General features: G+C 53.1%; 1 protein-coding gene, 1 long non-coding RNA gene and 1 other non-coding gene across 3 annotated transcripts; 1 reads left to right on the forward strand and 2 right to left on the reverse strand.

Annotated features, from left to right (window-relative positions):
• Positions 1–492: 492 nt before the first annotated feature.
• On the reverse strand, positions 493–20395 carry FCSK (fucose kinase). The gene is made up of 24 exons (XM_049622812.1): positions 19814–20395; positions 15340–15445; positions 14651–14802; positions 13809–13859; positions 11685–11810; positions 11247–11319; positions 10741–10838; positions 10271–10351; positions 9572–9691; positions 9251–9422; positions 8745–8857; positions 7969–8070; positions 7646–7816; positions 7188–7252; positions 6411–6781; positions 5572–5782; positions 5234–5400; positions 4919–5140; positions 4419–4562; positions 4153–4272; positions 2350–2537; positions 2163–2262; positions 1416–1639; positions 493–1251 (listed from the first exon to the last, which is right to left on the reverse strand). The coding sequence occupies exons 2-24, from the start codon at positions 15419–15421 to the stop codon at positions 1165–1167; spliced, it is 3240 nt and encodes a 1079-aa protein (XP_049478769.1). The 5' UTR covers positions 15422–15445; positions 19814–20395; the 3' UTR covers positions 493–1164.
• On the reverse strand, positions 14990–15096 carry LOC125916676 (U6 spliceosomal RNA). Its single transcript, XR_007456003.1, has one exon. It is a non-coding gene; the product is annotated as a U6 spliceosomal RNA (small nuclear RNA).
• Positions 19954–21020, forward strand: LOC125916556 (uncharacterized). The gene is made up of 2 exons (XR_007455961.1): positions 19954–20032; positions 20774–21020. It is a non-coding gene; the product is annotated as an uncharacterized LOC125916556 (long non-coding RNA).
• Positions 21021–22716: the final 1696 nt, after the last annotated feature.

Here is a 22716-nt window from a genome sequence, read left to right on the forward strand (position 1 = left end):
AGCCAGGTCACGATCTCGCGGTCCGTGAGTTCGAGCCCCGCGTCGGGCTCTGGGCTGATGGCTCGGAGCCTGGAGCCTGTTTCCGATTCTGTGTCTCCCTCTCTCTGCCCCTCCCCCGTTCATGCTCCGTCTCTCTGTCCCAAAAATAAATAAATAAATTAATTAATTAATTAAAAAAAAGACACTCCTTGGTGATAATGCCAGTGTGCTATTTCCAGGGAGGGTTAGATGCTATAGGGCAAGACAGGTCTACCAGTTGCACTGAAATGTGCAGACAAAAGCCTAAAGCCTCAGCCTCTTCCCGCACCCAGAGTGGCGCACAGCCAGTCAGTACCCACATGAAAGCAGGCACCTCATCTAATCTTGGACCCTCATCCCCTCCTTGGGCCTTCAGCACCAGAAGCTGGATTGTCCCAGGGGGTTTCCCACAGTGCCAAGGCAAGTGGGAACTGCCCCTCACAGGATCAAAGAAAAAGCTTTATGAGGACAACCTTGAAGGACAGAGTGAATTTATTCCAAGAAGGTTGTAATTTTGGAAATCAAATGTCCATAGACACTGGGTCATGTGGCATAGTCCATAGTGTTAATAGTTAAGGCCTCTATTAGCAGTGACTTGTACTGGCTCATGACCACAAACAAGAGTAGAGACCCCCACCCCTGTTCCCACTCCCCCATCAAATCAGCCTGGGAGTGAGTGTGGAACAGGAAGGCTCTTTTCAGGCAGAAGCCAGACCTCCATGGAAGGCCACAGGAAATGCCTCAAAGAGCCTCTTCAGGATTGGCCTTACCAGGGGACCCCAGCCATGTGCTAAAGCTGGTTGTCCTCCTTTTCCCAGGCCCTCATGGAGAGTGAGAAGGCCAAGGCTGGCCATGGATTTGTAAAGGCCACATTGGACACTATGCTTGAGACTTTCCTATGTCCAGAGGACAAGCCTAGGCCACAGTCAACCAGGAGGTACAGTCCTATTCCCAGGCACCACCAGTTTCACCAAACTCCAGAAGGGGCTGGGCCCAAGCTCACGTTGGCTGGTTTCCTTTGGGAGCAGGTTCACAAAGGGGTGGGCATAGAGTAGAAGGCTGACATTCCCATGGAGGAAAGAAGGGAGAGGCTGCTGCAGCTCCAGGTTTTCTCCTCTTACAGAAGGACAAACCTGGGAAGGGGCATCAGGTTGAGGTCTCACTCCCCAGCAGCTGCAGGCTCAGGCCCTGAGTGTCCACTTCTACCAGGTGGACGCTGTAGTTCCCGAGGCCCTGGGAGCAAAGGACAGGTGTTTAGAGGGTTCTGGGCAAGTCTCAGGCCACGTCTCGTGCTGCAAGCGATCAGGGAGACTTGCAGCTGTAGCCCCTGCTTAGTGGTGAGACACACTGAGGGCTTCTGTCCCCCACCAATCACCACCCCCAGCACCACCAGGTACCTCAGTCTTGGCCAGCACAGCCTCCAGAGCCTCCTTTTGCTGTGGCTCCTTGGTCAACAGATACAGAAAGCCTCCACCACCTGCCCCTGCCAGGCTCTGGCCGTGCACGTGGGGGGCCAAGACATCCATCATACGCCGCACAGCCAGGGGCTCACAGCCTGGAGCCATGAGCTTCTTTTGCTCCCAGTACGTGGTCAGGCACTGGCCCAGCAGACGCAGGCTCCCTGGGTGGGGGCAGAGAAGGGAGTGGTGTGCCTGAGCTGGAATATTCAACACCTATTTCTGGACTGAATGATGTGCCAAGAAGCACTACTTAACCAGTGTCCTGGTGAAAAACCTAGGTCCAGTGCTGGCTGGAAATAGGAGTGATAAAGCCCACCTCAAGGGTTGAGGACTAAAGTGCATAGAGCAGCTGGCATAGTGCCCAGTACAGTGTTCAATCATGTAGACACAGACATGGAACCCTGATCAGCTGACTCCCCAGAACTCAAGAGGCTGAGCCTCCGCCCCAGTCTGCTTCCTGGTAGGTGGGGCTGGAGGCCTCCCTCATGATGCAAGTGTTATCCTGAGAAAGGACTCCCACCCACCTAAGTGTGAGACCCTGTGGAGGGCAGACAGTAGGCTTCTGCCCCCAGGGGCGTCCTACACGGGGTCTGGGCCAGGCCTGCAAAGGCTCCTGGCCTCAGACCCACAGGCAACAAGGTACTCACTCCTGATGCCCTGAGCTCCAGGCAAGAAGCACCTCACCTTGGCGGAAGGCTTTTGCACACTCCTCGGTGTGCCGCACCAGGCTGTGGGCATTCTGCACGACGGCAGGCAGCCGGGCATACCAGCTCCTCAGCACATCCTGCAGATGGGGCAGGAGGAATGCAATGAGGATCTGAGCCCAGCTGAGCCATTTGCCTCTCACCTTCCTCCTGAGGCCAGGGCTCACCTGCAGCAGATTCCGGGCCAGGCGTGTCTTGCCAGTGTATACCAGGAGCAGGTGGTCATTGAGCTTCCGGAGGAAGCCCTCAGGCACAGTGATCTCTTCCACCTCCACCTTCAGTGGCAACTGAGCCCGAGAGCGCCCCACCTTGATGCCAGGCACGAGGCCACCCACTTGGTCCTGCCAGCCACCTCCTGCAAGCCCAGGGTCCCATCACTTTTGGAGCCTATCTGTCCCAACTTCTCTCTCCCAGCCCAGGCTCCCAGTCCTGCACCCCTGGCAAGGACCAGCATGGGAAGCCCGCTTCTCCCGACCCAGGCTGAGCCAGGTGAGCTGTGCAGCTTCTGCCCCCAGCCTTCAGAACAGGACGAGCCCAGCAAGTGGAAAGCGTTACGGAGCCAAGCTTGAAACTCACAACGCCTGACTTTGGGTGCAGACCTACTGTGTAACTGGAATTGGGGTAAACCATATCAAAGGATAAGACCTAACAGTAAACTGCTCCCCTCAAGGAGAGATAACATGGGACTTCCCCTGAAGCTTAACGGTTCCCTGCACCCTGTCTTTTCTAATAAAGGGTGTTGATGTTGGAAAGCTTTTTAGCATCTCTTATTGAAATTGAAAGAGCTTGTTCACATCTTGCTTTAGGAATGAAAGGTATGGATCTCTTCCTCTTGCAGCTATACAAAAGTGTCACAACTTGAGATAATTCTGGGATAGGCCTTTCATACCTGGGGCCTACAAGGATTTAAAGTACAAATTGCCAATGGCAGGGGGCATCTGGAACTTTAGGCATCAGGCCCCAAATGTCAAGAACTCCTTACCTGCACCCCTCTCCATCAGAGCACTTGGCACAGCTTGTGATTATACATTCATGTGAGTGGTTATTAAGGCCTGTCTCCAACAGACTATATGCCTTCTGAGGGCAAAGACCCTGTTTTTGCTCATTTTATCCCCAAGGCCCAACACAGAGTGGATACTCTGATCAGCTGACTCCCCGGAACTCAACAATGGGGCTGAGCCTCCTTCAATTGACCAAATGAAGGATTTGAATGCTACACCTCAAAAGGAAAGTTAACAGGCTGCCCTTTTTGCTAATGACTACCCATTATGTGATGTGAATCAGGGCAACAAAAGGAGGAGGCTGGGCTACAAAGTGACCAGAGAAGATACCATCATCAGGCATCTATCTGTCCTTGAGGCAGCTTCCTTCCTAGCGTCCTGTGGATAAGGCCCTGCATCCTGAGGTGACCAGAGCACCCTAGGATCTGGAGTCAGACAAACTAGCTGCTCTCCGTTGTGCATGGATTCCAAAGGGCCACGGTGGTGCAGAGGTGGAAGGTGTTAGTAGCATTCTATTATGATCACAGCCATATGGTAGTGGGGGGGGGGGGGGGCACAAAGGACCACAGCCCATGGGCAGGGCAAGTTGCCAGAAGGCAAGCTAAAAGTCCTGTCCCCTATTCCAAATCCACCTCTGCCCAGCCTCACCCTGAGGGACAGCCCTAGGTGGGGACAGAATCATGAGAAATAGCACCTGGTATAACGGGTACCTAATAAAACACATGAAAGGTGCAGCACAGAATCTAGCACTTAGTAGGTACTCCTAAAGCATCAGGTCCTTAGAGATAGAAACATTTGAAGTTGAAAACCACCAGAAAGGGTCAGAGTGGTAAGAAGGAAGCTCTAACCAACTTTAAGGAAGCTTTGACCACGCATATGTATACGTGGCTGTCTGCAAGTCCCAGGAGACCCTGGAAGCCCTTGGGAAAATGTCCGTGACTTCCCTCCTGCCCCAGGGCAGTCCCATACCTGTGGTGAGCACCTGTTCCAGGTGCAGCACTGCATGGATCAGGGCCTCTGTGCCCACTACCCGGCCCGCGGCCCTCTGCAAGGCAGCCAGGGCTGCGCCTGCCAGGATGCTGCTAGTGCCTGCAGGGTGCAGAGGAAAGCGCCAGACATGAAACAGCTCTGCCCAGCTCACTCCTCAGCTGGGCAGAGGCCAGGGAGGGGACCCGAGGCGAGGCTGGAGGTTAGGGATGCGACTGGTGGGCAGCAGGGAGACAGGGCCCACCCACCGAGACCGGAGCCATGGGGCAGCTCAGACCAGGTATGCAGCTCGAAGCCACCCCCAAAGGTGTGCAGCAGCTGCTCTCTCAGGGAAAGCTTGGAGCCAACATGCACGATCCCCGCACAGATGAAGGTTGCCTTCAGCAGAGCCCCTGTGGAAGGACCAGCAAGGAATTTGGTCTTCAAGGGTAGAAGCAGATACCCCAAACTACGTCCACTGTTGCCCAGCCTAGCACGGGGCTCACTGGGAGATAAAACCCCAGAAGTATTGGAGGCCCTATCTCCAAGCCATAAAAGGGCCTCTGGTCCCCCCAGCACAGGCAAATGTGCCAGCCCTACCTCCTTGGGCCTGCATGTACCCGGGCAGGATGACTTCAGGGCTCCTCCACCAGACTGGCTCACCCTCAGGACAGGCCTCCATGGCCTGCAGGGTCTCCAAGGTTCTGTCCCCATCCCTCAGCTGGCCATGCGTGCCATTCCCACCTGCAGATGTCACAGGTGCCCTGACCTGGGGCATGGGGCTGGCAGTAATCCTGCAGGTCATCTAGGTTCCGGCACACTGTCTTCATGGTCATCTTGTCCTGCTGAGGCCCCACTGCCAGCCACAGCTCAGGCTCTGGGATGCGGCGTGCCCTGGCCCCGATGGGCCGGCGGCCATCCACTCGCACAGCCAGACCCAGCACTGCCCCACCAAGCTCATAGGCAAGGGGTGGCGTGTCACTCCAGCCACCTTCAGCAGTTAGACAAGACCAAGTTAGTCACAGGGCAGCCAGCCCAGCCCTGGGGTGGCTACCCTCACCCCACCATGCCACAAGGGGCTCACCAGAGAAATCCACGCGAGCAGGGCACTCAGCCACCACCCACCGCCCAGGTGCTGGCGGCTCCACTGGCTCCATGGAGACAAAGTGCTGGGCTGACATCACAGCCTGGCGGATCAGAATCTGCCCAGCTCCCTCGTAGTGGCGGGCAGCTCGCACTAGCAACGCTGGCCTGCCAAGAGGGATGGGAGAGACGGTGGCGTGGAACCCCAAGCTGGGGGTGGACTGCCTGGGTTTGGGGACCTGACTGCCCTAGGTCACCATGGTGAGAGGGGCCTACCTCTCCGTGGGTTTCCACCTCCAAGGATGGCCAAGGACTTCTCCAAAAGTTTTGAGCACCCACCTGCTCAGCCACTTGTCCCGCTCCTGGGCAAGTGCCTGCACGCCGGCCGCCAGGTCTCCACACTCCAGATATGAGAAGGGCTGCATCCACTCGGGATTGGCGGCTGGACCGCTCCGTAAGCCTCCCTGGCCCTCTGCCATGCAGCCCAGTACATCCGCCACACAGGCGAGAGCCCGGGCCGCCACCCCAGGGTCTTCCGCACCGGCTGCAACTGAGCGGCCAGGAGTCAGGGTGGCAGGGGAGGGGGCCTGCCCCCAGGGCCCTCTGCCCCCAGAGACTACTCAGCAGTCCCCCAAACACTCCAGGTCCTTCACACCTCTTCACCTGGACCCAAGATATATTGTTGCCTATGAATGTTCCCTGCTCCTCCGCCAAGCAAGGTTCTCCTCAACCTGTCAGCCCCAGCCCCCTCTTCACCCCCTCACCCAGGATGTCCACAGTGGTTAGGAGCTCAGGCTTCAGGGTCAAACCACCCGGGTTCGGTCTCAGCCCCACCATCAACCAGCTTCAATGGGGCTAATGAGGTGTTGCCTAGCAGGCTACAGCTGAGCCCCCAGCCAGTGTGCCTGGGCCTCTGGGTAGAGCCAACCACATCCCAACCCAGTGCAAAGTTTGCTGGGTTTGCTGATGCTCATAGGACCCAGAGGCTCAGCCCCAAGCCTCAGCCTCTCACCAAACTCCCCACTGATGAGGAGGAAACTTCCCCCCAAACTTACAAGTACACTCCACTGTGTCTCTCCCCCACTTTGAAATCTCACAGCTCCCTAGTACCCTCAGGTTGATGATCCAGAGGGCAGGTAGGGCAGGTGATGCTGGGACTGGCTTTCCAGCACACTCACCCTGGTCCAGCGTGGCCAGCAGGGGCCCAGGACAGCCCTCTCGGACAGCGGCCCGGATCAGCGGGCACAGGCTGAGGTCCTGCCGAGCCTCCAGCACATGCCTCGCCTTATGCAGGGCCTGGCGGAAGAACAGGTCCCGGCGGGAGGCCAGTGTGGCAGCCCGGTCCAGGCACGGCTGCAGCTGCTCCCAGGACAGACGCCAGCAGGCTCGCCAGGCCCGCAGGGCCTTGCCCCTATCCTCCTGGGGGTCCAGCATCCACAGCATGTCCCGGGGTCCCAGGGCCCTCAAGGGGTGGAGCACGGGAAAGAGGCGGGCACTAAGAAGGCAACGCTCCGCAGGGGGCGTGTCTGGGTCCCACAGATCCCAGTCTCTGATGTGGGGGAAAGACATATTAGCAGGGGGGAAGCAAGGGCTCCTGCCTGATCACCAAGCCATGACTGACTGTCAGCTGGGGGCTGGCTCATTCATGGTGACAGGACAGACTCCTCCAGAGGCAGCACAAGTGTGCAGCTCAGAGAGAGAGGCCCGGCTGCCTTGCCTCTTTTCCCAGGCCACTGGACAAAATCCCAAACCCTGAGTATAGCCAGCAATCTGTAGTTGCTCAGAAAATGGTGGGACAAATCAGGCTGCCCAAAACTACCTTGGACCCCAGGGATGGTTAGGGGGCCGGGTGCTGCTCTGGGGCAGGAGCGAGGGCAGGGGTGAGCCTCAGAGAAGCAGATGCCCTGCCCTAGCTGCCTAGGCCTGTAGAGTCCCATCTGGGCCATTAACCTTACCGAACGCCTGTCTTCTCGAAGAATTCACTCCAGGACATGTTAAGATACGTTCCTGTCCCCTGTCTCTGGGGGAAGAGGAGGAGGCAGGAAGGGGGTTAGGGACACTGAGGCCAGAGGGGATAGCAAGAGTGACGAGCACATATGCAAGGAAATTCTGAGATACCAGCGTCAAGCCCTGGAGCCTCGATGTTCCTGCCCAGGTGCCTGGCACTCGGCCCAATCCATCATAACCAGCTCTGAGGTCCAAGGTGGGTCACCACCCTCTCTGTGCCTCAGTGTCTGGCCTATAACACAGGCCACCCCACCAAGCCCACCACATAGAGCAGACAAGGAGGGTGGTGAAGGTCTGTTGAGACAACTGGCTGCACCCTCCTCACCACCTATCCCTCAGGCCAGTGTTCAGGGAGACTTGCAGGAGATGGGCTGGAACCCTCGGGGAGGCAGGGTGGACACCTAACCTCCCAGCTGTCCAGACGGCCAACGAGGGTGAAGACACGGCTGGGGGTGCCGTGCAGCCGCACGTGGTGTCCCTGCAGGACGAGGTCATGCAGCTCCAAGCCGTGCAGTGTCTTGCACTGGGCCGTGTCCAGGCCACTCACCAAGCAGCCAGTGCCGATATGAACAGGGCCCTGATAGGAGAAAAGGTATGCATCCTAGCACAGCCTTAAGTACCTACACACACTCACACACACACACATACACACACACACACACACACACACACACACACACAGGACCCTGGCCCCTGGAGCGCTGCCCTCCTGCTTGCCCCTGGCCTCACCTGAAGATGGCAGTGCTGCAGGACACTCCCAGGACCCAGTTGGACAGGGCCTTCCAGCAGGCAGCTGACCACGGAGCTCTTGGCACCCAGGAGCTGTGGCTCCTGGGAAGCCAAGCAGAATGTTGTGAGGGCCCAGGACCCAGGCTCCCCCACAGCCAAGGCCCCAGCCAGAATGCCTGCTGCTCCCTGTGCCCTGACAGCCAGGCACATCCCTCTGCCCTGACCCCAGCCTCAGGCCAACTCCCATCCCCTCTTGTTCACGCCGCTCTTCCAGAAGCTCCCCTAGCGGCATGCTCTGCCTGTGTTCTCCTCCAGTACAAATCTGAACACAGTAACAGAGGTCCCACCAAATGACAGCTCTCCCAGGAAACCTCTCCCATCTGTGCAGCTACCCCTATCCCTGCCACCCTGAGGGCCACCTATGAGCTCTCCCTGCTACTTTTCTCAGCCCATGGGAACGACCCAGGCCCATCACCTCAAATGTTCTTATCCCCCAGCAGACCCCACAGAAAAGCATGAAGGGAGTCTTCTCTAGTTTCTCAGGCAGACCTGCATGTAGAATCCTGAAATGACCACTTACTGGCTCTGTGGCTTTAAGCAAGCTACTTAACCTCTCTGAGCCTCCAGTGCCTCATGTGTGAAATGGGGATAATAACACCTACACCTACTCTATTCCAAGGATGGACTATTCCTTCCCTTTCCTGGAGCCCCCATCCCACCTGTCCACAGGCACCCAGCAGGCACTTCTGCTGGCCCTCCCTCCAGGCAGGTCTTACCTCCACCTGGGAGTGCACTACCTGGGCCCTGGGAGCCCCTGGGAATGTGAGGCTGTGTAAGAACTCACTGGCCGAGCTGGTCATGTAGCTGTAGCTGCCATCAGGGACATAAGCTGTAAAGATACAAGTACCGACCCCAACCCCATGCCTGCTGCAGCTCTGATGCCAGGCCAGGCCTCCCACCGAAGACACCTCTTAACCAGGCCAGGGGAAGGCAGGCATGGCAATGAGCCCATTGTGCCGATGGGGAGGCTGAGATCCAGAGAGGCTCAGCAACCTGTCCAAGTCACACAGCTAGAAAGTAGAAAGACTGGAACTGGAGCCCAGGAACAAGACAAAGGAAGAAGGGAAGAGGGCTACAGGCTCTGGATTCGGAGAGGGTTAATTGTCTGGCATGCACTAGGCCTGCATGGTCCAGAAGCCTAGGGGCCAGGCAGGCAGCTGCCTCATCCTGGGGGGGTCCTCACTCCCATGGTCTCCCCAGAGAGCCAAGAGGTAGTACCCACCCATGGTGAGGGGCTGGTCACGAAGCTCCTTCCACAGTTCAGCCCGGGCACCCCGCAGGTAACTTCCGATGTCCATGTCACCTTGGCCCATCTCTGGAGGCTGCCCCACCAGGAAGTCCTCCCTGTTCACGTTCCGGGCCATGCAGAGCAGGATGTCGAAAAAGAGAGATAGCTGGGGCAGGGGTAGGAAGCACATCTATTGAGAAGGTTCCTAGGTTGAGCTGGGGCAGTCCCATTCCCAGAGACGCAAGGGACCACCAGGCTGCCAGTGTCAGGGCCTCTACCCAAGGCCAGGGGTCCCCAGCCCACACCCCCAGTCACCTGGACAGGCTGGGCTCCAGAGTCTAAGCCCATGTAGGTGCAGGCATCCAAGGGTGGGCTCACATGGGTGGCCAGGAGGTGCTCAGCAGTCTCCACAGAGAAGAAGGCGATCCCTGAGACCTAGAGAGGTCAAGTCAGGTTGTGGGACTCTGGGGCCAGCCTGGGCCCTGAATTGGGAAGGACTCATGCAGATGGGCCAAGCAAGGCTGGCTGCCATACCAGGCAGGGTCTTTTGTCTTTGGGCCACTCCAGCACCCAGGATCCAGGCTTAATGGGAGTGGCTCCCACCAAGGGACCCCTCAACACCCACCTTCTGGGACCCCCACCCCAATTGTCAGGCCTCCCTGAACTAGAGACAGAGAAGGAGAAATAGTTCCCCATCTTCCTCAAGGTCCAGTCCCAGACCCTTACCCAATGTTCCTATCCTTGCCTTTCATTCTAGAAGGATCCCCCAAATCAGATTCTAGACTTCCTCCCAACTGTGTTCCTGAAATTACTCACAGGCTGGTTCCAGCCTTTCTGCCACACCTGCCTCAGATTCTGGCTCCACCAGCTCCCCTGAATGCCAGTTCTAGACCTTACTCAGATCCTGGTTCTAGCCTGCCCTAGAATCTTCCAGAAGGAGTGCAGATAGGCAAATCCTCCCTTCCTCGTCCCATAAGGTCTCCAAAGACCCTAGTGTGGGTCTGGCAGCTGTACCAGTGGCACCCGCCCATCCGGCCTGGCACACCGTTGTATCTCTGCCTCGGTGCCCTGGTAGTAAATGTCCAAAACGAAGCCCTGTGTGGGGAGAAAACAGAGTTAGGGAAAGGAGCAAGAAAGGACCAGCAAGGAGGGCATCGCAAGGTGTTCTCCAAATGAAAACCTAGGATGGAAGTCTGACAGGTACCAGGGTGCTTCCAAGGACACGAGCACTGAAGACTCCCACCCCTGATGGTAGAGGGCAGGCTTTGCATGTTTTCACAGCCTCGAGCACAGACCCTAGCACAGGGTCGGTGTGCAATTCATGTTTGGCAAAAGACTAAATGAGCACAAGGGCTGTTCAGAGGGGACCTCCTCCAAATCCAGACCATGCTAGAAAGTCCAGGATGAGAGGATTCCCCAAGCATAGGACCAGGAGGCCAACCCAGATGGTCAAGCTGCCCACACAGCTGCCCCAGGGGCCCTACCTGGGAGTCAGTGAGGTAAACGCCATGGTTCCGGGCATAGGCCGGGTTCCCTGGAAGGGCAATCACTTTGGCTCCCCGGAAGTTGTCCCAGCTGATCCCTGTGAATGGGGCAGTTAGGAGGTTCCCCCAGGGGCCTCAACCCAAGACAGGGGTCTCCAACCAGGTGGAGGCAAGAGCACAGGGCAGGGGCATCCAGACAACTCTAAAGGGAATATGGTTTCCAAAGCCAAATGGACATTCAATTCCTCTGGGAGAATGACAATACCTCCCCTCCCCAAATTCTTCCACAGAGCCCTGCAGGGCAGAAGGGGCAGGGCTGGGTGTCTCCATCCTACAGCCAAGAAGACTGAGGCCCAGAAGGGGAAGCCCTAACTCGGTCTGGGCTTCATTCTCCACACCCTACAGTTTCCTTTCTGAACAGGGCATCAGGCCAGGCCCAGAGACCAAGTGAAGAAAGGTATCTGGCTGTGGCCAGGGAAGGCAGTCCCAAGGCTTCTCAGGCTCACCTGGGTTTGGAGGAACAGACAGCAGCATGTCGGTGCTGCAAACCCACACACCCGGTGGGGAGCCTGGGCCCAGCTGTGGAGAGAGACAGAATGTAGCTGGTGGCCTGGACCAACCCTTCCTCTGCTCCCACACAGCCCAGTCTTGGCCTGTTCTATGCACTCCAGCAGCCATCCTGTCCAGAAAGACCCTGTCTGCCGAGGTAACAGGGCCTCCCCTGACCCATGGCGCTGATACCAACCCTCCCCCGTCCTCTGAGGGCCACACCTCCCCACCAATCTGGCCAAGACTAACCTTCAGAAGCTCTAACTCTGGGCACCTCCAAAGCCTTTCTTCCTGGCATCTCCTGTCTGCACCAGCACAGACTGTACAGCTGCTGGTGCAGTGGGAGGGGTGTGGCTGTCTCTGGGATGAGGCCCTGTGGTTATGGCCAGCCTTACCCGATGGCTCATGGTGTCCAGCAAGCAGTCCAGGTTGCAGACCACAGCCTCCACGGGAGCCTGGGGGTTCTCCACAGGGAGGCAGGTGAAGGCCCTGCCACAGTCGTCAAAAGGGAAGTCTCGGCCCTAGGGAGGGAGCACGGACAGGAAAAGAACCCTTGGGGCAGAGAGCCTGGAGACAACCTATCAGCTGTGCAAAGGCAGGAAGCCATCAACCTAGAAGACTTTTAAAAATGTGTTTTCTCAGGGTGCCTGGCTGGCTTAGTCAGTGGAGCACGCAACTCTTGATTTCGGAGTCGTGAGTTCGAGTGTTGGGCATGGAGCCTACCTAATAAATCAGTAACTTAAAAAGCGTTTTCTCGTTTTATTTTTTTCTTAAAATGTTTTCAATTATATGATTATGGTGAAAAATTAGAAAATGCAGATGTGCCCAAAGAAAACAGTTCCTCAGGGATGACAGCCATTGCCCTCATTTTGAGGTACATCCTTTTAGACTTTTCTTTAATTTTTTTAAATGAGATCATGAGAAGGTGGAGAGACAACAGTAACTAATACACACACACACACACACACACACACACACACACACACACTACAAGTAAAACTAGGGGAAAAGTTTGGGAATTGTATCAATGTCAATATCCGACTGTGGTTACACTATAGCTGTTGAATTTGTTACCACTGGGGGGATATGGGCAAAGTTTACAAAGGCTTCTCTCTCTGTATGATTTCTTGCATGTGGATTGACATTCATCTTCATCAAAATTCCAATTAAAGGGGTCTCTGGCTGGCTCAGTCAGTGGAGCCTGCGACTCTTGATCTCAGGACTGTATGTTAGAGATTCACGCTAGGTGTAGAGATTATTTTAAAAAATCTTGGGGCCCCTGGGTGGCTCAGTCAGTTAAGCATCCGACACTTGATTTTGGCTCAGGTCATGATCTCATTGTTTGTGACTTCAAGCCCCAAATCAGGTTCCGTGCCTGCTTGGGACTTTCTCTCTCCCTCTGTCTCTGTCCCTCCCCAACTCATTCTCTCTCTTTTTTTCTCTCTCTCAAAATAAATAAGTAAACTTTAAAAAATAAATAAAACTTCCAGTCTCTTCAGGCCTTTAAAAAAAATCTTAAAAAAAAAAAAAGGAAAAGAATGGCTAAAGAAAGTTTAAAAACACACACAAAATTCCAATTATAAAACTGAGATCAGGGCGCCTGGGTGGCTCAGTTGGTTGAGTGTCCGACCTCAGCTCAGATCATGATCTCATGGTTCGTGGATTCGGGCCCCATGTCAGGCTCTGTGCTGACAGCTCAGAGCCTGGGGCCTGCTTCAGATTCTGTGTCTCCCTCTCTCTCTGCCCCTCCCCTGTTCATGCTTTGTCTCTCTCTCAAAAATAAGTAAACATTAAAAAAAAAATTGAGATCATTCTATATAAACTTGTGTGGCTGGCCTTCTCCCCTTAACAATGAAAATACATCCATTGAATGATCACAGTGAGCCAGGCCAGGCCCCATTTAACATTTAAATGGATCATCTCAGCACATCCACACAAAGTAGAAACTGTTGCCATCTTCATTTTACAGATGAGGAAGGTAAGACCTAGAAAGAAAGGGTCAAGTGATTTGTCCAAGGTCACAGAGCTAGTAAGTCTCTTTCCAGGTAAATGTGTAGAGTTAGCTGGAATTTTTTTTTTTTTTTAGTTTATTTATTTTGAGAGAGACAGAGCATGCGCGCACACACACGCAAGTGGAGGAAGGGCAGAGAGAGGGAAAGAGAGAATCCCAAGCAAGCTCTGTGCTGTCAGTGCAGAGCCAATACAAGGCTCAATTCCATGAACCTCACAATCACGACCTGAGCCAAAATCACGAGTCAGATGCTTAACCGACTGAGCCACCCAGACGCCCCAGCTGGACTTTTAAATCATTGTCTAACATTCCACCAGGAGGATATACTGCTTATATTCAGCCAGTTCCCTATTTCTGGACATTTGGATCAATTCCGATTCTGATTCTTCTGTATCTGCACAAGGAACACCTTGCACACACACAATGGTAGAACAACTTTCTAACCCCGAGGACTGATGCTTCCAGCCTTCTCCATGGCCCCTGAAGAACTACAAGGCCCTCTACTAACCATGTGCAGGATAAGGATCCGGGCCGAGTGCAGGACATCAGATGTCACCACCTGTCAGAAGTGGAAGAGCCCCGTTGACAGAAGCCTGGGCAGATGGTACCCGAGGATGTTGTCCTCTTGTCCAGGGAGAGACCCCAACACAAATCCCCTCAGGTACCAAAGGAAGAAAAGACAAGGTCAATACCAATGGCCATAGGCAAGCAAGGGGCAGCTCTGGCCCCTCCTGGATAAAGAAGCCTAGTGGCCCTCTACCTGGGCCACTTCTCTGCCCCTGCTTTTTGGGAAAAGCTACAAGCAAGGATGTGAGGCTGGCTGGGTGACTCACAGTAAGTCAAGCTCCACGGCAACCACACAGTGGTGGCCTCCCCTGCCGGTGCCACCTCCATCATCAGAGCATGTCCATTCCTATGACCACCCTCACTCCCTATGTCAGGGTGCCATGAGGGCCAGGTGACTGAGTGAAGTGGCTGTGTGTGTCTGGAAGGTGAACCTGGTGGGAACACTGACCCCTGGGCCCTGCACAAAGCAGGCAGCCTTATCCCAGTTCCAGCAAAGAGATGCCATGTGGAAAGGAGAGGCAGGAAGTTTTCAACAGATGCGAGAAAGCCCAATTCTGAGATACTGGCTCCAATGTTCTAAAACCACTAAAAAGCCTGGCCCTGCCTTCTGCCCCTCCTGATAAATCTACCCAATCTACACGCACAGAAACTAATACCAAATGCTGAACTGGCCAGGCAATGGAGCCCCAGGAGCAGTGTGACCTCAGAAACAATCTGTTTGAAGCCCGCATCCCCATTCTGACCGGGACATGTGCCAGAGGATGGCACTTCATGAGCACTCACGGTGAAGCCTGCCCGGGCACTCAGGTGTTCCGCAGCCACCAGCAGGGCATTGAGGGTGGCTCCTCCACTGCCCACGCGCATCTCAGGGTCCTCCACAGCCAGTAACAGTGTCCCGGCCGGGATCTGCTCCCGCTTCTGCCGCACCTCCAGCTCTGTGGTCAGAACACAAGTTGAGACTGGCCCCCAGCCTCCCCACCCTGGTCCAAAGCACCTAGAGCAAATCTACTGATAGCCATTATTTTATTTTCTTTGACCTAGGGTCTTCTTTTTAATTGAGGTATAATTGACATACAACATTACATTTGTTTCAGCCGTGCAACACCATGATTTGATATTCGTAAAAAATATGGAATCTTCACAAATTTGCATAGCACGCTTGAGCAGCAGTCATGCTGACCTTCTCTGTGTGGTTCTATTTTCAGTACCTGTGCTGCCAGAGCGAGCACTCAGTAGCTTTTCATGGAGTAGCTCCTTAGATCTTCGCCCAACTCTGTGAGGTAAGTACAACCAATCCCATTTAACAGATGAAAAAATTTGAGTCTCAGTGAAATGATACGATGTGTCTTGAGGTCTCATGGCTAGAAAGCAGCAGAATCTGGGCCTGAACCCAGGTTTCCTGGCTCCTGAGGCTGTAGGGGTACGGTGAGGGTTCTCCATCAGGGGTAAAGTGGGAAGGAGGGGGTCCCTACCTCTCTGGAAGACCTGGACATTATCCTTGTACTGGCACGTCAGGATGATGACCGTCCAATCAACCCCCTTTGGCTGCGCCATTCTGGCCAAACTTGAGGGGGTTCCCTGCGGCAGAGATACAGGTGTGTGTGGACATCTCAAAAAATTTATTTTACCCTGAAATTGATAGTTCAATGAACTTTTAACACATGTATAGGTTCTTGTGGCCACCACCACTTTCCACACCCAAAAAAAACCTCCTGCATGCTATCCCCTTGGTCACGCCCTCCTCCATCCCTCACCCCTGACAACCCACACTCTGTTCTCCACAGCCATGGCTGGAATGTAATCTTTTGAGATTGCCTTCTTTCACTCAACATAATGCCTCTAGGATTCATCTAAGTTGACTGTGCATATCACTACTTCTTTCTCTTTATTTGCCAAACAACAGTCCGTTGCATGAGGTGACCTCCGTGGTCTGTTTCTCCATCCATCCAAGGACATTTGGGGCTATCCCCAGCTTTGAGGAATCATGAACAAAGCTGCTATAAACATTTGTATGGCACCTGGGTGGCTCAGTTGGTTAAGCGTCCGACTTCGGCTCAGGTCATGGTCTCACAGTTTTGTGAGTTCGAGCCTCACATCGGGCTCACTGCTGACAGTGCGGAGCCCGCTTCAGATCCTGTCTCCCTCTCTCTCTGCCCCTCTCCCACTCGTGCTCTCTCTTAAAAAAAAAAAAAAAAAAAAAAAAAAAGTTGTATGCAGGTTTAGTGTGAACATAAGACTTCACCTCTGCCAATGTACACCCGGGAATGGGATTGCTGCATTATATTACATTTGACTTTGTCACTGTGGATGCATTTGATTTCCTCCGGAGAGGAAGTGAGGGAAGCAAGACGGGATTGACAGTGGGTCCCACCTTAAAGCAAAGGGCTGCCCCTCAGCATTCAATTATTGGCTGTGAGCTAGGAGGAGGGGAGAGAGGGAGGTTCTAGCCTCCCAGGCTCCTGAAGCCAAGGGCAATTCCCTGGAGAAGAGGGCACCTGTGGGAGGGGTGCACCAGCCTGTTCAAGGGCAGAGGGCAGGGTGCCTACAGTGCCCACTACAAGGACCTCAGAGGAGACCCCCTCCCCAGAAGCTCCGAGCCAGAAGGGGGCTACAACCCACCGGTCAGCCATCTTTCTCCAGGGCACTCTGAGCAAGAGAGGGGAAGGTGGGCCAAAGTTATGGCTTCACCCTCTACTATCCTCCTCAAAATTCCTCTCCTACCAGTTGGGAAATTAATCTGACTTGAGAGGACCCAAGACTACCTGTAGACAAGTGCTCAAAAGTACCTTGGCATCCACCTCTGGCAGGGATCCGGCTGCTGTCCCACAAGGCAGCCCATTCCCTCCTCCCGCCTCCAACCTCCAAAGCTCGGAATGGGGATGGGGATGATGGGGTGCCCAGAGTGTGTGTCCACTAGTCAGCGCAAGCACCAACTAAGAGCCAACAGCAACAGCGCCCTCTTACGTAAGCCAGACCCTCCAGCCTATGGTTAGGGCTGACAAACACCACCACTTGACACGCTCCCACCAGCTTTCAGGGAAAGCCTCCACCGCTAACAGAAATTTCTCTGTTCCCTGCTAAGCCTGGGAGGGAATCCAGAAGGGAAATCTGAGGTAGAGATCTTGGCCAGCCACCTGAGGAAAAGGCATTCCCTAAGATGTCCATCTGGCCTTTCCAATAAAGGAGCCTCGAGGGATTCCAGCTTGGCACTCACTGTGTGATCTTTGGCACCCCTAATCCTCGCAGGCCTCCTGCAGCAGAGAGGAGAACTGACAAGTGCTCCCCAGCTTGTTCACATGGAGGCCACACTTCCTACCAATTGCTCCCAACCAGTGACTCCGCGCAGCAGGGACATGAACACAAACTCATTCCTGCAAGATGAGGATCCTCCGACAGGCAACCCTAGTTCCTGGAGTCCCCATCAATCCGACAGACACTGCAAGGCAATCAGAGATCCTTCCAACCCTGCCCCTCCTTCTGTCTGTCCATCCGTCCTTCCTTCCTTCTTTCCTTCCTTCCTTCCTTCCTTCCTTCCTTCCTTCCTTCCTCCCTTCCTCCCTTCCTCCCTTCTGGTGCTTCTTCACACGAAGCAGCCTAACAGCTCTCCCTGCATCCTCTAGGTACCTCCCCTTTGTGCCCTTCCCCAATAAATCTCTTGCAAGTCTAGTCCCATTGCGGTCTCTGCTTCTCCAAGGACCTGAACCAACATGGGGAATATAATATCATCTCTCTCAAAGGAAAAAAAAAAAATCACCGTAAGAACTTCTAACTTAATGTCAGGCAAGTACACTCTATCCTCAAAGATTAAGGAACTGAGGCAAAGAGAGATGAAGTAACCTGTCCAAGGTCACACGGCTAGCAAGTAGCACAGCCAAATTTGAACCTGATACTTTCTCCAGAGTCCATTCTCTTAAACACTACACTGAACCCACTTTGTAGGGACAAGGAAAGAACAAAAGGAGTAAATATGAGTAAAGTGCTCAGTGTATATTAGCTATTATGATAAAGTCTAAATGCAAGGTGATAATGGAATGAGGAGGATGTTAATGATAACAAGCACTGGGACTGAGCTCCCCACTCTGGTCCACGGTTAAGACATTATGACTTTTCATTCTCACAACATCCCCACAGGATAATTATTATCACTTCCACTTTACAGAGGCTAATGGATGCTGCAGCCACGATTGGGACCTGGGTTGCTCCAATTTATATGCAGGTGATGGTGGTAATGATATTTGGTCCCAAGCAAAGGGGCTGAAAGAGAGCAAGGAAGAAATGCCCCAAGGAGAGTCCAATGACCCAGGAAGTCTGAGCCCCGTGTTGGTCTCAGCATAATGACTGGGAGACACGGACAGGTGACAGATCATGGCCAGAGGGAGGAGGGTAGCCCTATCTGGACTGCACTCTACTAGGCAGAAGAGCCTTCTAGGACTGGGAATCAGCCCTCAGGGCTCTGTTCCCAACTGTGTCTCTTCCTGTGTGATTTGAACAGGTTACCTAACCTTTGTAAGCCAAAGATACCAACCTCCTAGGAATGTTACCAGTATTAAATAAAATGCAAAAGAAGTGGCACGCTGAAGGGGTAGTTCTCTCCAGCAGGGAAAGGAAACAGCAGAGTTTAACTTGACCCTGAAGCTGGTGGCAGGTGGGAGTGATGGCTCTGAAATGATCTCCTAGTCAAAGATGCCCGTGAAGAAGTAAAAACCAGAGAAGGCCTAGGGAAATCAAGCCAGGCGGAGGAGCATGCCTTGCCAGATCAGCCAAAAGAGTATTTTATGATAACACATCAACTTTTTTTTTTAGGGACCAAGGCCAAAGGCATTACAGAATCAGCTCACGTGACTCACTCAATAGCCCTCTGAATTGCATCTTACCACACCCGTGACAGAGATAAGGAAACTAGCTGAAAGACAAGAATAGTCTGCTCAAAGCCATATACCACTAGCACAGGCAGGCCAGGTGTGTCCAACATCAAGGTTCATGTTCTTTTTTTTTTTTTTTTTAATGTTTATTTATTTTTGAGACAGAGAGAGACAGAGTATGAACGGGGGAGGGTCAGAGAGAGAGGGAGACACAGAATCTGAAACAGGCTCCAGGCTCTGAGGCATCAGCACAGAGCCCGACGCGGGGCTCGAACCCACAGACCGTGAGATCGTGACCTGAGCCGAAGTCGGACGCTTAACCGACTGAGCCACCCAGGCGCCCCCCAAGGTTCATGTTCTTAACCACCCTGTCGAAAACAAGACATCTCTCCTGGAGTCTAGAGTCTATGCCCTCTGCCATACCTAACATTTACAGAAAACTTAGACCTCTATTCCAATATTCTGCCCACTTTGATAAAACTTCATCTATTGAGGCCAAGTTTAATGTCTTCAGCCAGTTTTCCTCATTCCAAAATTGGATAAGGAAGGGGAGCCAGGGACAGAATAACCTCTTCCAGTTATGCTTTTTGAAGATAGGTGGAACAGGGATTTTGCATTTTAGAACTTTAAAGGGGCGGGGGAGTCGGGGGGGGGGACTGTCTTATGAAGGGATCTAATTTGCCTTCTAGAAAATAAAAAGGCAGAAAGAAGTTGGTAATAAAACCACTTTGCAAATTATACAGACGTCCTCTAATTGAGATTTGTGCATACTGACGAGCCCAGGTCGGGTAAACTGAGGCAGGAGACGCGGCCTCAAAGCAAAGTCAGCAGCGCCGGCATCCAGCGTCCCACTTGTCTCAGGGGTAAGGGTCCTCTGGGGCCCGTATCCCTCCCTGTCCCAGGTGTCCCCAAGTGCCCCAGCACTTGCCACGTCCCGGAGCTCCCACTGAAAAGACCCAGGCCAAGGAGTAGGAGGACCTGCAGATGCCCCCTATAGACAGTGGGCGCCCAGGGACGCCGGCAGAGTTCCCGGAAACTCCTCCCTATCGGGAACAGGGAGGCCACTGGCCTAGCTCCATCCTACCGATCCGAGAGCGTGGGCCGAAAAACTGTGGGATCACTGGGGTGTGCGAGGCCGGGACCAGCGCGGGCCGAGGTATCTGCCTCTGTCGGACGCAGCGGGCTCTTTAAGGCGTGGCTGCTCGTTCCTTCGCGGCGCACCCTGGGAAATGTAGTTTCGTCCTTCCGCCGGTCCTGGCTTGTTCTCCCCCAAAAAACTAACCCCGAGCTATTTGTTGCACAGGTACGCAAATCTGGTTAGGGCAGCGCTTTCCTAGAGGGCGAGTCTTCAGATCTAGATGGGAGGTGAGGCGAGAAGGTGGCTCCGTTGCCCAGCAAAACTACAACTCCCAGAGGAACGAATATGCCTTTAAGACACAGGCTCGTTTTCTGTGGCTGAAGGTTCCACGTTTGGGGTCTGTTTAACCCACTAGCCAGGACCTGAGGCAGCTGCTTTTCTCGCAAGACAATAAAATCCGGGAGGGGGGGAGTAGGCGGAATAATAACAGATTGTTGCCTAAGCATAAACAGCTACTGTTGGATTGGCAGTTGGTTAGTGCTTTCGCGGGATTCATCACATGGGTCCTTCCGGAAGAAACTTTCCAACTTTGCAGTAGGAAGAAGATCTGCGGAGCTTTTGGAAAAGTTGTGAATGGCAGCATTGTTTGTAATAGCGGAAAACTGGAAACACCTTTTCTCTAGGGTACATCCATGCCATGGAATACTATGCAGCAATTAGGAAGAGGGAAGTAGAACTGTGTTTACAATAGGAAACTGTGTTCAAGACATTTTGTTAGGGGGAGAAAAAGCAAGTTGTAGAACCTTATGTACAGGAAGCCCACTCATATCAAAAATAATGTATATGGACTCATAGTTTTCGTAACTGGATTGGAAGGGAACACAGCCTGGGGTGAAGACTGCTGGGTATGGGCATGGGCAAAGAAAAATTGAGTTTCATTGCTATTGTCTGAATTTTTCTTACAAGAATGTGCTTTCCAAATCACTGTCGTCAGAAGACTGAGAGGCCTTGGCATCAATCTCTAAGGAGATGAGGGACCCTGCTCAAACTCTGTGTAACCTTGGCCAGTCACTTGGCTACTCTGTGTCTTCTCACCATCTATACAACAGGTTAATAATAGCATCAAATGCCTGAGATTTTTGTAAGGATAAGATAAATGTTGACTCCATAGTAAATACTCAAAAAATATTAACCATAAATATGATTATTTTTATTGTTCTTCCCATGTTGCCTCATTAAAGCATGGTCTTTGATTTGTCAGCCCCCAAAACGGTGCCTAAGACATTGTAGATGGTTAAAACACTTTGTCGAATAAATGAATAACCAGCAGTTCCCTACTCAGCTCCCACTACCCTGCCTCCTCCCCCAAATCTCTCTCCTTCCCTTGGTCTTCTCCCCCTGGAGTCACTCTCCCCTCTTCACTTGGCCCAGGTCTGATCCCCCAACCCCACTTCACTGCCTGCTCTTTCTTCTGTGAACCCAGGAGACCTCCAGGGGGGTGATGAGCTGTCTCTCACTGCTGCTCAGCAATGCAGATCCCTGCTCTGCAGTGGAGTGGAAGGCAGGGATGCCTACAACTGCAGCTTTGGCAGGAGCTCAAGGAAAACACTGTGCCCCAAGGAGCTCAGAGGCAAAGGGTTTCACCCTACCTCCTAGGGCAGGCATGATGAAGGGGAAGCTCCAAAGTTACTGTAGAATCCCTTGGGCTGAGTAGCAAAGATACTCAAGGAACATTTTTAATAAGCGGTAGCCCTCAGTGCAATCTGTCAGTAATAGACATAACAACATGTAGCTCTCTGCTCTGTACGTAGTCCCACTGTCTGGGGTAGACCTATAAAAAAAAAAAGTTCTGATGCTATAATACAGGGTAGAGTGTAGCAGTTAAATACAAGGGTGTGAAATCAGACAAATCCTCCCTAGCTCCCATTACTTTCTAACTATGTGAACAAGACATTCAACCTCTCTGAGCCTCATCTGAACCTCAGTTTCTTCATCTGTAAGAGCACAATAGTCTTTACCTAATCAGTTTGTTAAGAGGATTATGTGCTAATATACATAAAATGGTTAGCACAGTATCTGGCTAGAGTAGGCATCCAATTTCCTTATTAAATAAACATGCTGCCAGAGAGTGAGGGCCCAGGTCCAGGAGGGCTTCTTGGAGGAGGTACAATCTGCAGGGCTCTAGATGAAGATGTATGCCTGCTGCTGGTAGCAGGAAGTCGCTCTGGGAGCCAGGACTATCCACAGTAATAGCTTAAGTTGGGGACCTAGGTGCAGAGCCTGAGACAGGGATTCTTGTGCAAATGATTTATTAGGACAAGGATAGGGCCAGGAGGAGAGAGAAGGAGAAGTCAAGCAAAGATGTCTAGCCTCAGTCTGATCCTACAGTGAGCTCTGAGGCGTAAAATGCACCACAAGGTTTATCCCTCTCAGAAGCAAGTGAGCTGGACTTTGTACCCCACATCAGTCATTCGTAGGCTGTCGGCCACTGGGAGGTGGGGAAAGGAGGAGCATAATTTCCCTGGCATGCCTGGATGAGGCAGCTCAAGTGGACTGAGTCTCGGAAGAAAGGTGAAGCTGTGGGTCATTAGTGGAGAATGGGTGCACCGTCCCTGTAAAGGCACGTAACCAGCAGCATTTACTACAGGACAACTGGTGAAGAGATGGGAATGAGGTGAAGAAAATGGAGAGGAGAACTTAAACTCTTCTGCTGAGTCTTCTAAGCAGAAAATGAAACAGCTGGTATGGTTTTTAAAAACTAAAACACAGGCTTGATAAACAGTGAACCCCTTCTGGAGAGCTATTAACTGTACTTCATCATTAGGTGGATCCTCTTCCCCAAAGCCTGACCATCGCCATTAGCAAATATCTTGTGCAGTATTTTCCCAAGAGTGCTTCTATATGATGTT

The sequence above is a fragment of the Panthera uncia genome (assembly GCF_023721935.1).
Source record: "Panthera uncia isolate 11264 chromosome E2 unlocalized genomic scaffold, Puncia_PCG_1.0 HiC_scaffold_20, whole genome shotgun sequence".
NCBI classification, from domain to species: Eukaryota; Metazoa; Chordata; class Mammalia; order Carnivora; family Felidae; genus Panthera; species Panthera uncia.

Excerpts from the sequence above, each read along its gene's own strand:
- FCSK (XM_049622812.1), bottom strand. The coding sequence starts at position 15,421 with ATGGCGCAGCCAAAGGGGGTTGATTGGACGGTCATCATCCTGACGTGC. Across the intron at positions 14,803-15,339 it reads TGTCCAGGTCTTCCAGAGAG|AGCTGGAGGTGCGGCAGAAG; the intron begins GTAGGGACCCCC and ends TTCTGACCACAG. Across the intron at positions 8,071-8,744 it reads TAGTGCACTCCCAGGTGGAG|GAGCCACAGCTCCTGGGTGC; the intron begins GTAAGACCTGCC and ends TTGGCTTCCCAG.